Source organism: Tripterygium wilfordii, chromosome 23, assembly GCF_013401445.1.
Source record: "Tripterygium wilfordii isolate XIE 37 chromosome 23, ASM1340144v1, whole genome shotgun sequence".
NCBI classification, from domain to species: domain Eukaryota; kingdom Viridiplantae; phylum Streptophyta; class Magnoliopsida; order Celastrales; family Celastraceae; genus Tripterygium; species Tripterygium wilfordii.
In genome coordinates, this window is record NC_052254.1 from 4414288 (window position 1) to 4428133 (window position 13846).

The following is a 13846-nucleotide window of genomic DNA, read 5'->3' on the forward strand; positions in this document are numbered from 1 at the left end:
GGAACAATGTAGATTAGCTCATTGCAATAAATAAAAATTCACCAAAAAAACTACTATAACAAGGAAAGAAGAAACCAACGAGAGCTGGTTCAGTTGATAATTGGCTATGTTAGGAATATGTGTATCCAATGTTTGATTTCAACTGTAAACATATTTATGAACAATATTTCAAAAAAAAAAAAGAACAGAAGAATTGTCAACCATAAGAGATATGAATCGACATGTCCAATATATTTATGGAGTACTCGAGTTTATTTATGGCATGAAGCAATTTCCAGCATGGATCTAGTTTATTGACCCATTTCCACTAACATAGAGATATGAATCGACATGTCCAATATATTTATGGAGTGTTCGAGTTTATTTATGACATGAAACAATTCGAAGCATGGATCTAGTTTACTGACCCATTTCCACCAACATAGTTTGAATACATTCTTTTTTATAAATAAAACTCATACTCGAAACAAAAAAATAGAAATATATTCCTGTAAATTGGAGAGCAGTCGTAAGTAAACGAGTGAGTTGGATAAAAGTAAATTATTCTACTTAATAAATTTACTAAATTGAGTATTTACATGAATTAATGAAAGTTGGAAAACATTATATTATATGGTTTTGTTAATGAAAGCATGTTTTGCTCTAAAATTATTACATATGGAGTTAACATATAACTGGTAATCTTAATAAAAGTAGACAATAATAAATTTTCCTTTTTTTTTTCTTTTATCCAAGATGAGAGAAGTAACACTCGAAGTCCCGAATAATTAGTTAGAGTGATAAACATGATGTGTATCATCATGATAACCGGAGGAGTTCAAATCCCCCTCCCCTCCCCTCCCCTCCCCTCCCCTTTGGAAAAACAGAGATGAAAGAAGTAAATTAAATTCCATTAAATGAAGGACAAACTTGTCTTTTGGAACTCACAATCTCAAAACAAGGGGTGTCGTACAAATTAGACAACAAAAATAGAAGCTTATGCGGATCATCGTAATCAACAAACATCTTCAACACAGAAAACACAATCAATCCTCTCCAACACCACCACCACCACAACCACCGTCTTTCTCTTCCAGCTCACCCTTTTAGATCGGATCCTTCACGGTAACCCAAAACACAGAGACACCCAAGAAAAAAACACAGTAACCAAAGCAAAACTAACAACAGAATTCCGCAAATTTTCTTCGCCTTCTTGTATATATGATCGTTTAATCAATTTGTTGCGGCACCGATAGAGAAATAGAAAAAATCTGAAAGTGGGTTTTCTTTTTTCTGTGTTAAATGGGAAATGTTACATCAAACGTGGCAGCGAAATTCGCGTTCTTCCCGCCAGACCCAGCAACATACGATGTGTACAGGGAGGAGGACGGGAGGATCGTGTTCTCTGGTGTCACCGCCGACAAGAACATGGAGGTGCATTTGTTAGAGACCAAGGCAGGTAACAAGGTTGTCGCGACCTTCTGGAAACACCCATTTGCGAGGTTCACGGTGTTGTACTCCCATGGCAATGCTGCTGACCTTGGTCAGATGCACGAACTCTTCATTGAGCTTAGGGCGCACCTTCGTGTCAATATCATGAGGTACTTTTGACTGATTTCTTGGTTTGGGTTTCAAATTAGTTGATTCATTTTGTGTTTTGATTGGTTATTGATTTTTATGATTGCTTTAATAGTCGATTGCGGTAACAATTGCTTGATTTCATTTCTATGTTTTATGTATCTCTATGGGATTGGGTCTTTTCCCTGTTGTATCTGTTTTTTCTTGCTCTGTTTTGCCGATTGGGTTGATGACCAAAACCAATTTTAGCATTGAAGATTCTTCATTTGGGAAGAATTGGGTTTTGTCAATACTGTATCTTTTGATTGAAGACCTTTAATGCATCTAAGTACAGCAATAGTGAATGAATAAAAGCATTAATATGTAATGAGGTTTCCCCATCAATTCCTATATAAGTGAAGCTATCGGATTCTGGGGTAACCTGTTTTACTACCCAGAAGAGTCAAAGGTGTACTATTTTTGTTTTGAAAGGAATGTTTCAACTTCCACATATTACGATAGTACAGAGTTTGTCCTCATTTACTTTGTATGTTTCTAGGTTATAGATTCTAACAGACAAATTGAAATTTTCTATCATTTGACAAAAAAACTGTGAAGGATTCTATTTTTAAACTTTCTTGATTAATATGGAGTCAATTCATGATGGTCGATTTTATCTAGTGGTACCTGATCAATAATCGAAACTACGTGTCTGATCTTAGTGAGGAAGAGTTGTTTGATAATCTTGTATTAAGTATCTCTATGATTGTATTGGCAAATCATCATCCATGGTGTCATAGATTTACTTGCTCATAATATTCGAAAGCCGGCTTAAACATTTCTTTATTGTGATATGTTATCATTATTGTCTTTTCGGTGACTGTGATAGTATGGCTTTTAGTCTATGGATATTTTAGAAACTTCGCTGATGGATTGTGGGTTTCTGGTCTAATTCTCATTGTGTCAGACACTGGATAAGGCCAGGCTTGGTTTTTATGGACGGTTCAGAGAAAAATTAGGGATTTATTGGTTGACAGCTTTTGGTTTTCTGGCCACTAATGACACACATGCAATACAAGATGAAACTGTAATGTAATTTTAGTTCTTATGGAAATTAAAATTTACTTGGTGATTCTTTATGTTGCAGCTATGATTATTCTGGTTACGGAGCATCCACTGGCAAGGTAAACAAACATGTGATCAGCTACATTTGGGAATTCTCTTTCAGTCTAAATTTGAGTGTAGATACTTATTTGACCTGAAGATTAGTGAACATTTTTTCATGAACAATTTTGTTAGAAAATAAAAGAATGGAGAAAAGAATTAGAATGGCAATATCGTATTGTCCATCACAATTGCTTAACGGTGTAACTCTTCATTCATCTAAACCATCTATTGGTTTAGCTGATTGAACAATCTCATAAGTGGATATTCATTTGATTGTGACAGCCATCTGAGTTCAACACCTACCATGACATAGAGGCTGTGTACAATTGTTTGAAGAGAGACTACGGAATTAAGCAGGAGGAATTGATTTTGTATGGCCAATCTGTTGGAAGTGGGCCAACACTGCACCTAGGCTCTCGTTTGCAGAAGTTGAGAGGTGTTGTTCTTCACAGTGCCATTCTGTCGGGCATACGAGTCTTATATCCTGTAAAGATGACATTCTGGTTCGACATTTTTAAAGTAAGTTCAGTTTGAGGTGCTCTCTGGAGTACATATTCTGGCGCATGTTTGAATCCATTAAATTTGTAACTGATGAAACCCTGTTCTCGCCTTTTCAGAACATAGACAAAATCCGGCACGTCAGCTGTCCCGTTCTGGTTATACATGTAAGTATGTTTGGTCAATTTTCCCTGCCATTTTTCCGTATAGAGGGAATTGCATTGCTACCCTAATCGTCATTCAAGTCATTTGCTGTTATTATGCAAGAAATATGGAGGATCATCCATTCTTGGCCAAGTTAACATAAATAAGCATTTTTTTTCTTTATGGTTCTGAATTGCTGGATTCAGCTTGCATATATGCTTTGTTAACCACAATCATTTGATGCATATGTGAAACATCTACAGGGAACGAATGATGACATTGTAGACTGGTCTCACGGAAAACGCTTGTGGGAACTATCAAAGGAGAAGTATGATCCGTTATGGGTGAAAGGTGGTGGACACTGCAACCTGGAAACTTATCCGGAGTACATCAAGCACTTGAGAAAATACATAAATGCAATGGAGAAACTCGCCCTCACGAATCCACCAACAAAACAACTCACTCAAAACCCAAGCATTGAAGTTAAACAAAACAAGTGCTTGAGATTTGGGAAAAGATAGTTCATCGCCAAAACGAGTTAGTGAATGTAAAGTTTCAGGTAGTTTAATTTAATGGCAGGTCGAGCGACCAATCTCCGAAGAAACAGGTACCAATGCTTGATTTTTGATTGTGGTGGTTCCCAAATTGATGGGAAAATATAAAATGCTTGTCTTTGTCATGTTTGGATAATCCCCCATTTTTGAAGTAGGACTCAGCTGCATCATGTCATGAGGAATGTGTGTTTCCTGGTGTGGAATTCTTGTGTAATTTATCAAAAGTTGAATCATCATGTCCATAAAGCAAGAATATGTGCCTCACTTTCTCTCTTTTCTTTCGACTGAATTTATCTTTTATCTTCTGTGTCTGCATTGTTTACAAGGCGACCAATATGAGAATCAGCCATGTTCAACCTTTTTGATTGCCTAATGAAACAATTTTTGTCGATTGGGCCGGTAGGCCCAAGCCCAAATGGCCATCTGTACTCAGTAGAAACTAACCGGACCTGGACCAATGATGCAAAATATCAGCCCAACAAATGAATTGAAAAGCTGACCCTGATGAAAATGGTTGAGGAGGGAAGAGTTGGAGAAGGTTGGTGAGATGTTATAATCCTGGATTCGACATCTCTGTTTCAAACTACAAACATGTTCCAACCCCAAAACACTTGAAATGCCTTTTTGTATAGAAAAAGAAAGATCCAAACCAGACAATATCTCAAGTTGATTTGGTTCTATTCATGGGTCTGATATTACAATCCCAAATGGTGCACCAGTCGACTGAACTTGTCCTTCGTTGTTCACTTATTGTTTTTTTTGTAAGTAACGAGATATATTCAGAAATAAACGAAAGTAAAAACAGGACATCAAGGGATGACCTGGGAGCAGTGACAACAAGTAAGAGTGCAAAAAACTACAATGAAAGCAGAATTTACAGACACTCTCAGTGTGCAGTTTGGAGTGCACCAAAGGAAGAGGAGAGCTCCTTCAAAACCATAAAACATAATTTGCCGATCTCATTAAACCTTTTTTTGCAAGCAGATCCGCCACCCCATTTGCTTCTATGAATATGTGAATTATATCAACCTTGGCGAGTTGCACCTTTGCCACGTTTGAGTTAGCAACTCCTATGTTTCGGAATCATTACTTTTTTTTTTATTTTTAATTTAAGTCCAATTGTCTATTATAGATTACATTCTTGCGTTAAGGGTTTATGTATTGTAAATTACATTTGTAAAATGTAGCATAAACATAAACTTTCAATTCTTTTAATAGAATGTAGTATAAACATTTGTAAAATGTAGTGTAATGAAATATCACTCAAATTATTGATTTTTATTACAACTTTTTCGTTATTGTAACTTGTTCCTAGACATTTTCATGGTTTATCCTAAAAAAAATCGAAACAACTCTTGTCAACCTTTGATCTCTTCTATAAAGTTTTGGCTCCGTCCTTATATATTATACCACATTCATAAATTAGATATCGAAGTTGAGTTTCAGATTTTTGATTCCTTTAGTTTGGTAACAAGCTCAACAGTTCGAACCACCCAAATGATCCTACACAAACAACATAATATACAAACATAGATGGCCATATGGGTAATCATAACATGGAAATTAAGCCAAATTTTGTATTAAATACAAGGCCCTCTAACGTATATGTCAAAAAAAGGCACAGAATCTCAATTCATAATTGTTTTTCTTTTTGGTACAAACACACCTCTTAAGGAACAAATTTAAAATTCTTGAGACCGGAATATTCTTAAGTTACTACCTTATAAGTCTCTCAATAAATGAACAGACAATGTTGGCCTTACATAAATGCCTTATGTGTAGAGAATCAAATGGCTAAAGTAGTCATTTCACTGTTAATGCCATTAAAGAAACCTAAAATCAATCAAAGGAACATGCCCTGAATAGTGAAAAATATAGTAACTTGTAAGATCTGACATTGAGAATATCATTTGCATTTATAACTCCATACATTCATATTTATGTATATTTACCTTTTACTGTGATGGTAACTTTGTTAAATGTAATTTTTTTTGGCAGTTTACAATATCACCATTTATGATTCATTTTATTTTCTTATTGATAAATATTAATTAATTTTCTAATTTTTAAAATTCAAAAACTGAAACAATTTCCATCTCCAGTTGTAAGAATTAGTGGCAACCCATTTTAGTTAAATTATTGAATTTAATTTTTGTCCTCCAATTTAAGAGTTCAAATAATGGTGGATAAATTGGGAAGAAAAAAGAAATTTAAGAGTAAAAAAGGTCAGTGACTTTAATCAAGGTTTTGAAAACCGGACCGGACCGGCCGGTCGGACCGGTCCAACCGGTGACCGGCCACTTGTCCGGTCCGGTTGAGGTGCCAGAACCGGTAATTGATGAACCGGGATATTTCTGGTTGAACCGAGCGGTTCTTCGGTTGAACCGGTTAGAACCGGGCCGGTTTTGACCGGTTCGGTCATTTATTAAAATTAATAAAATATTTTTGAAATTTTGTTATTTGTAGGGTTTGAACTCATGACCTTTTGTTCATTAAAAAAGGCTTTAACCACTAAGGTTATGAGATTTTCTTTGTTTAAAATGGTACTTTATTTGAATATATTGTATTTTTATGAAGTTTTCTTACATATTATATGCATATAATATAAATATATATATAAATAATTCATTACGTTAAAACCGGTTTGAACCGGTTTGAACCCCGGTTGAACCTTTGAACCATGAACCGAAGACTTTTCCGGTTTGATGACCGGTCCGGTTTTAAAAACCTTGACTTTAATAGAATTAAAAACGGAAAGTTTTGAAAAAAGAAAAAAAAAATGCCTAAAAATAATATAAAAATGGAAAAGCTGCTCTGTTTAAGGAGAAAAAGCTAAAGACAAATTCAGAACAACGGAGCAAGACGGAGAGAAAAAACTAAAATAGATTTGTGTTTTGTTTGTCTTGAATGGTTGAATCTATTCAACAACCTGTTCTGGCAATCACCATCATTGTCTGTTTATGCTGCTTTTACTTAGCAGACTCACTTCTCTTCTTCTCTACCTCTCTCAAGCCTACTTTCTTCACAGTTTCTACTCTCTCTAGTGAAAACAACCAGTCTTTATAGTGAAAAATCGAAACTTGGGACTTTGTTTTGTTCTCTCTGTTTTGTTCTTTTTTTTTTCTGTACTGGGTGGGTCTTGAATACAATGACTGCAGAGGACAAAAAGGGTGTTTTGGGTGGTGAAGACAGTGGGAAGAACCGATTCCCGGTGGGTATGCGTGTTTTGGCTGTTGATGATGACCCAATTTGCCTCAAAGTGTTGGAGAATCTGCTTCGTAAATGCCATTATAACGGTTTGTTATCTGTCTTTTTTACTTTGTATGATTGCTTCTTTTCTCTCTCATCATGTGAACTTTTCTTGGATTTCTGTGATATGGGTTTTTTCTTTACGAGTGATTTTACGAGTCAGTTCCAAATAACCCATTTAATTCTTCTGGCCAATTCAATGTTTAGGTGTTCTGGTTGAGTCTTCAAATTTTTTAAATTTTCGTTTATACTGAACCGAACCCAATTTCAGGGAGAGTGAATAGGTTCTCACTTCTCAGTCTCTCTCTTGTCTGTAAAACACTTTGTGGGCTTCTCCTTCTTATTATTATTCTGCTTTGGAACTTGGAGAATAAGTGCTGATAATTATCTGGATGAATTTGACCATTGTGTTATCTGACATTGCATTTTAGATTCTTGGAGATATTTGAATTCGTCTTCGTGAATTGTGTTTGTGGGTTTTTGCAGTTACAATCACTAATCAGGCCATTACAGCGCTGAAAATGTTGAGAGAAAACAGAAACAAGTATGATCTCGTTATCAGTGATGTTAACATGCCAGACATGGATGGCTTTAAGCTCCTTGAGCTTGTGGGCCTTGAAATGGACCTACCTGTTATCAGTAAGCATTGAACCTCATTTTCTTTTTTATGGCATTAAATTCCTCTTCCTAATCATGATTGCATTATTTGTTTTTACAAAATGAGATGAATATTGTCCAATTGATATCCATTTGATGTTTGTTTTTCTCAATATGCCCATTAAACTTATCTCGCATTGCCTTTTTTATTCTGCATTAGCTAATTATCTATTATATTACTTTGGGGGTATTGAGTGCGATATGAATATGAAATTCTTTTGAAAATCGAGAGACAGATGAGATTTGGAGTTTATTCTTGTCTTTCAAATTGGTTTCAGTGTTATCAGCACATAGCGATACTGAACTTGTGATGAAGGGGATCACTCATGGTGCTTGTGACTATCTGTTGAAACCTGTTCGAATGGAAGAGCTCAAGAACATATGGCAGCATGTAATCAGGAGAAAGAAATTTGACTCCAAGAATCAAAGCAAATCCCCAAGTCAAGAGAGAAATAGTGCTGCCACTGTAGGAAATGGGCATGAGGCTACATCATCTGGTAGTGCTGATCAGGATGTTAAAGTCAATAGGAAACGAAAGGACCAAGAGGAAGATGATGAAGAAGAGGATGAAGAGAATGGAGATGATGACGAGGACCCTGCAACCCAGAAGAAGTCCCGGGTTGTTTGGTCTGTAGAGTTGCATAGGAAGTTTGTTGCAGCTGTTAATCAGCTGGGACTTCGCAGTAAGTTTTTTCCATAAATGCGACTTTGTGTGTTCATGATATAAGATTACTTTTTTTTAATCTTTACTTTCTGTTTCTGTATTTTGTTATAGAGGCGTTTCCAAAGAAGATTCTTGATCTGATGAATGTTGAAGGCCTTACGAGGGAAAATGTGGCTAGTCATTTGCAGGTAAAGATTTTCCTTTATCATACTTTCCTGGAGAAACCATAAAATGCTTCTATTGATACACATTTGGCTTGAATCAGTAATAGTGACTTTGGCAACAGAGCATGTCAAATTTTCTATACTTTCGTATTAATGGAGATTGCTGTCTTTCTGATGCGGGCAAGATCTTTAAATATATTATATTCAATTCAGGAGTGGACCTGATAGAATCACTTATCAAGTTATCATCATCAACAATGTAGAAGTTTCTATAATCTTCACTTGATTCTTTCACACATACAAAATCGGAATGATAAGAAGAAGATTAGCATGTTCCATGCACGAACCTTTATCAGGTAGAAGATCACAACTGCAACTCTGGTCTGGAAACATTGTATAAATGATTGCTGTATAGCATTGAGGGGGTCTGTGAAGCCCTTGAGGAACGCTAATTCATGCAACCAGAGGGGCCTGGTAGTTGTGTTGTATGCATTATAAAACTGGAATAGACATGCATCATGAAGATATATTTTACCTAATCTTTTAATTCTGTTGAAAATCAGAGAACTGTGTTATGGTTGCCTTCATGAAGCTTACTGTCTTATGTGTGTGTGTGTGTGTGTTTTTTTTGTTTTTTTTTGCAGAAATATAGGCTTTATTTGAAGAGACTCAGCAATGATGTACCACAGGAAAACATGGTTGCTGCATTTGGGAATAGAGATTCCTCTTGCTTGCTTGGAAATTATGGTACTGTGTCCGGGAGTGGAAGATTTTCAAACAATAGCTTATCTTCATATCCACCTAGTAACATGCTTGGTAGATTGAACTCTTCTACCAATTTAAGCTTGCGTGGAATGAATTCTTCTAGCCTAATCCAGCCTAGCCAAACCATGAGAAATTCCTTCGACAATTTTGGAGAGCTTCATCCAGCTGTTTTTCCACGAAACCAAAATTCAAATTTATTACAAGGGATTCCCGCTTCATTAGATGTCAGCCAGTTGCTGAGCAAGTCAGCAACCCACATTGGAGAGTTTAATCATAATAATGATCTAAGTACTTTTAGTGCTGCCTTGAGCTTTCCTAACACAAGAGTGAATGTTGGTGGTTCAAATAACGCCATTCCCAGTCACTCAAGTAACCCTTTCATGCTACAAGCAAATGCACCACTGAGTCAAAGTACGGGAGCATTTGGAACCCGGTCTTCTGTAAGCATGGGCCCTTTCAATGCGGAATCTTTTGATGTTGGTGTTCGCAGCTCTTCTAATTTGCTGGATCATAGTGGTAGATGTAGTGAAAGCTGGCAGGGAGGGGTTCAACTATCCAAATTTTCATCAAATAATGATGCATCGCCAAGTACTAGTTTGAGGGACAATATGTTCTCACCTGGCTCTTTTCTTGGTAATGGCTCATTTGAATTTCCTTCTTCAAGTGCCGTTACATCATCTTTGGGGGACTCGAGAGGAAATCTGCAATGCAATTCTGGCTTGGTAGGTAACACAATTCAGAATATGAATTACACAGCAAAGTACAGGTGGGAAGAACATGTACAGAATTACAACAATAATCAAAAACATTCATTTGACGCCATAAATGGTGGTATGGTTCCCTTGTGCCACAATATGGACCAAAGGAATGCAGTCTCCAATAAGGAGTTTGATGCTTCTTTGATTGGCAAATTAAACAGCGGCACTCCACTTCACCATACTGAAGTTGAGAAGTATGCTCTGGACAAAATTGAGCAAACAAAATCCACGGACGCTTTCATTCAAGGCAGTTATGACTCATTGGATGATATAATGAATGCAATGATCAAACGGGTACGATAACGTATTTTGCATTTCCCATACGAATCACTTCTTGACATGTGTTCTGTCTGATGTCTGAATCATACTTTTTAGTGGGTGTGGTTAGTGCAAGTGGATGATTAAAAGTAGGCATTTATTTTATATTTTTATGTGATCAACACTTCTTCCTACTTTCCTAGTACTTAAGGATTGAGTAAGAAGTTGTTTCGTTCTAGTAATTTTGAAATGTTGAATCAATGTGTACTAGAAAAAGACTGCCACCCTTTCTTGTATGCACATAAGTTTTGCAGCTCCTCTCTTCTTAAGTTATATGGTATGAGAAACTGTTCTTTTTTTTTCCATTAAAAATATGATCTTGTATGAGCAACGTTTAGCTGGAAAATAGCTAAATGTTTCTCCAAATTAGGAATCGGAATGAAACTTAAGAATAATAAAAAAAAAATTGTGAAAAATGATACTTCATAGGATATTGGTTGCAACTTGTGGACTTAAAGAACAGGGAGACTGGATTTTTCATATAAGAAGGCAACGTTGGAGTGGTGATATTGCTGTGTAATGCTGGCAAGTGTAATTGTCCGTTACTATCTCTAAATCTGAAAAAAGTTGTCATTTAACCTACATATTGACTACTTGTTTTCTATTCTCTGCTTTAAGAACAACAAAAATGTTGTACAATTATTTTGAGTTTACACCCATAAACTCTATTAGATGTTTCTTGCGGATCCTCCAACCCTAGGGGTCTTGAATGATATGAAATGATGGATTAATTCCATGTGCAATTATGATTAGGATTATCCTTTTATTTGATTGGCATTGCTAGTTTCTCTTTTCATCAATATGAGAATAATTAATTATCCTTCTGTTTATTACTGTTGGGTGCCTATGCTTCTCGTCACTAGTAATTTGGTTCATTATCTTGTCATACATGTAGCATTCATTCTTTTAGACTAGGCTGTCACTAGGCAGCGCTTGACAGTTAACACAAAGTGAGCAATGTGAGTTTGCTAGTTCAACCTTTTCTCGCTTTTGTTCCCTCAATATAGGCAACGAGTATGCTGGTTGTGTTTAATTTCTTGGAATTTTTACTTCCTATTTTCCTATTCCCCCCTCCCCAAAAAGATGGAGATCGGGTGTAGGAATATGAACTCTCGGCTGGCTTCCTTTTGTCATAAAATCATGCTGAATTGTTGTAATAGGCTGTGGAAGTCCTAGGAGCCCTAATGAACTCATCTAATTTATAGACATTGCTAGGACTTTTTAAAAACTAGTGCTGTTTCACTTTATAATCTATGTTCATTTTCACATTCCTGTATTTATTGTTTCTATATATGTGGAAACTTGACATATTATATATGCATGCAAGAACTTTCTGGGATCTGTTTCATGTAGCTTTCAGGCTTGAGTATTCATTGACACATAGCCTTGGGGATGGTCACTTATATTCTTTGAATATATTTGATGTATTTTTCTCTTGGTTGGGTATGAATGCACCTGCATTGTGCTTTCAGTTAGTCTGAGCTTCTCTAGCGGATAGTCTTTATCTTTTGGCCTTTTCTTTTGCTTCTTTCTTCCTCTTCTTAACCTTCTAAATGTGTCGAGTCTATCTGCTGCAGGACCCCAATGAAACAATGTTGATGGATGAAGAGTTCAGTTTCGACGCTTATCCACTTGGGTCGTGTATCTGATGATTATTCATTTCTCCGATGATTGGTAGAAAAGTACAGCACAGCAGCAAACAACCTAAGCAAACTCTCATCGCGGAGGAGTTTGTAAAATCTTGTAACCTATTCCCTCACCCCCACCTTTTCTTTATCCTATTCTTAGTTAATTTTCTTAGCCTCATATATTCTCTTCTTTTTAAATCTCATGTCAGTAAAAGAATTTCCTGGATCACTTTGATAACAGGATGTTTATTTCTTCTTTGCACATTCCTTCATTGTGACAAAATAAAGCCCGGGAGGGATTTCGTTTCTGCAATATGTTCTTTGATTTCTGATATGATTTCCTTCATACTTGGAAGATGAATAATTTTATTCTTAGGATGATATTTTTGAGCTAAGGTGCTGTGTCTAATTGGGTAGCCTCGAGAAAGAACAAATACTATAGTATGTAACATGAACAAGGCGACAAGGATGAATACTAAAGGGGTGGTGTTCTGTATGCTGCAATACAATCATATATACTTACCAACGTGGGCTTTGGAGATTCGGCTAACAACTAACGATAAGCCTTTTAAGAAGTTATTGTCCTGCATGCAGATCCAACATCCCTTTATAACATTCTTCTCACGTCGGACTTTTCATGATTATTCTATTCCGATTGTTCTCATAGTTTACCATGTGAGTGTGTGTTCAGAGTCTCGTCCATCATATCTTGAATCTGAATACGTGAATGTGTTTCCATAGTATGTAACATGAACAAGGTGAAAAGGATGAATGCCAAAGAGGTGTTGTTAAGTATGCTGCAACACAATTATATATGGTTACCAATGTGGCCTTTGAAGATTCGGTTAACAACTAATGCTAAGCCTCTACGAAATTGATCAGATTAAGGGTCTAGAACATATTTTGACATTTGTTCAAACCACTTGTTGAGGTTGCATTGCCATACCTTCAATAAGAAATGATTGTCGACAATTACATATACTGTTAATCCAAGGGAATTAGTGTCCCCTATGTCTCGACTATTCATGTTATGCTCTATTATTAAGTTCTCTCTATGTGAAATCCTGAAAGCCGAGTTATCATAAAAGACATAAACAGTCTTTCAGCCATTTTTTATTGTATTGTTCCCATCTTGAGAAAATTGAGGTAGCTGTACTCCGTAGAAGTGAAGTAGGGAACTGCATGCTGTAAAGTATTCTCCTGGAAAATTTGGGTCGAAGTTTATAAACCGATGTCTGTGGACCTTCAAGACTTATGAAGGAATAAGGAAAATGAAAGGAAGCTATATGTGAGCCTTTCCTTTCCATTTTCTCATAGAGAGTGTGGTTGAATTTAAGACTGAGGTAAGCTGGTGATTGTAGGCTGAATATGAATTAAACAATTTTTCAAATTATATATTATCACTGAAGAAAGCAGTGAGAGCTATTTTGCGGTCCATGAAAAAGGTAAAATGTGCACAAGAATAATCAATGGAAAACTTTCGGGTGGGGATAGAACGAGTTTGCTGAAGTACATGCCTTAATTACAGCAGATTCTTGTTCATGATAATTGTTTCTTGTTGCTTATTGAAGTTATTCTGAAATTGGCATTTAAACTACAACTCTCGTTCTCCGGAGTTTCTTCTCTGTTATCTGTTGTTGCTGCTCTAATATAGATTGCGTATAACCAGACAGTCCTCCATTTTTTTGGGTTCATAGTACAGTCGCCCATTCCTAACCTGTTCTTGTCAGGTTATGCATGTTGG

The 13846-nt window shown here is 36.2% G+C and overlaps 2 protein-coding genes across 2 annotated transcripts; both read left to right on the forward strand.

Moving 5' to 3' along the window:
• The first annotated feature begins 1281 nt into the window (after nucleotides 1–1281).
• Nucleotides 1282–4174, forward strand: LOC119992521 (alpha/beta hydrolase domain-containing protein 17B-like). Its single transcript, XM_038839255.1, has 5 exons — nucleotides 1282–1580; nucleotides 2684–2720; nucleotides 2986–3222; nucleotides 3321–3368; nucleotides 3609–4174. Exons 1-5 carry the CDS (start codon nucleotides 1282–1284, stop codon nucleotides 3864–3866), a joined length of 879 nt encoding a protein of 292 aa, XP_038695183.1. The 3' UTR covers nucleotides 3867–4174.
• A 2581-nt stretch (nucleotides 4175–6755) lies between these two features.
• LOC119993001 (two-component response regulator ARR18-like) lies at nucleotides 6756–12410 on the forward strand. Its single transcript, XM_038839863.1, has 6 exons — nucleotides 6756–7195; nucleotides 7635–7787; nucleotides 8084–8488; nucleotides 8581–8657; nucleotides 9278–10450; nucleotides 12052–12410. The coding sequence occupies exons 1-6, from the start codon at nucleotides 7048–7050 to the stop codon at nucleotides 12121–12123; spliced, it is 2028 nt and encodes a 675-aa protein (XP_038695791.1). The 5' UTR covers nucleotides 6756–7047; the 3' UTR covers nucleotides 12124–12410.
• The last annotated feature ends 1436 nt before the right edge of the window (nucleotides 12411–13846 follow it).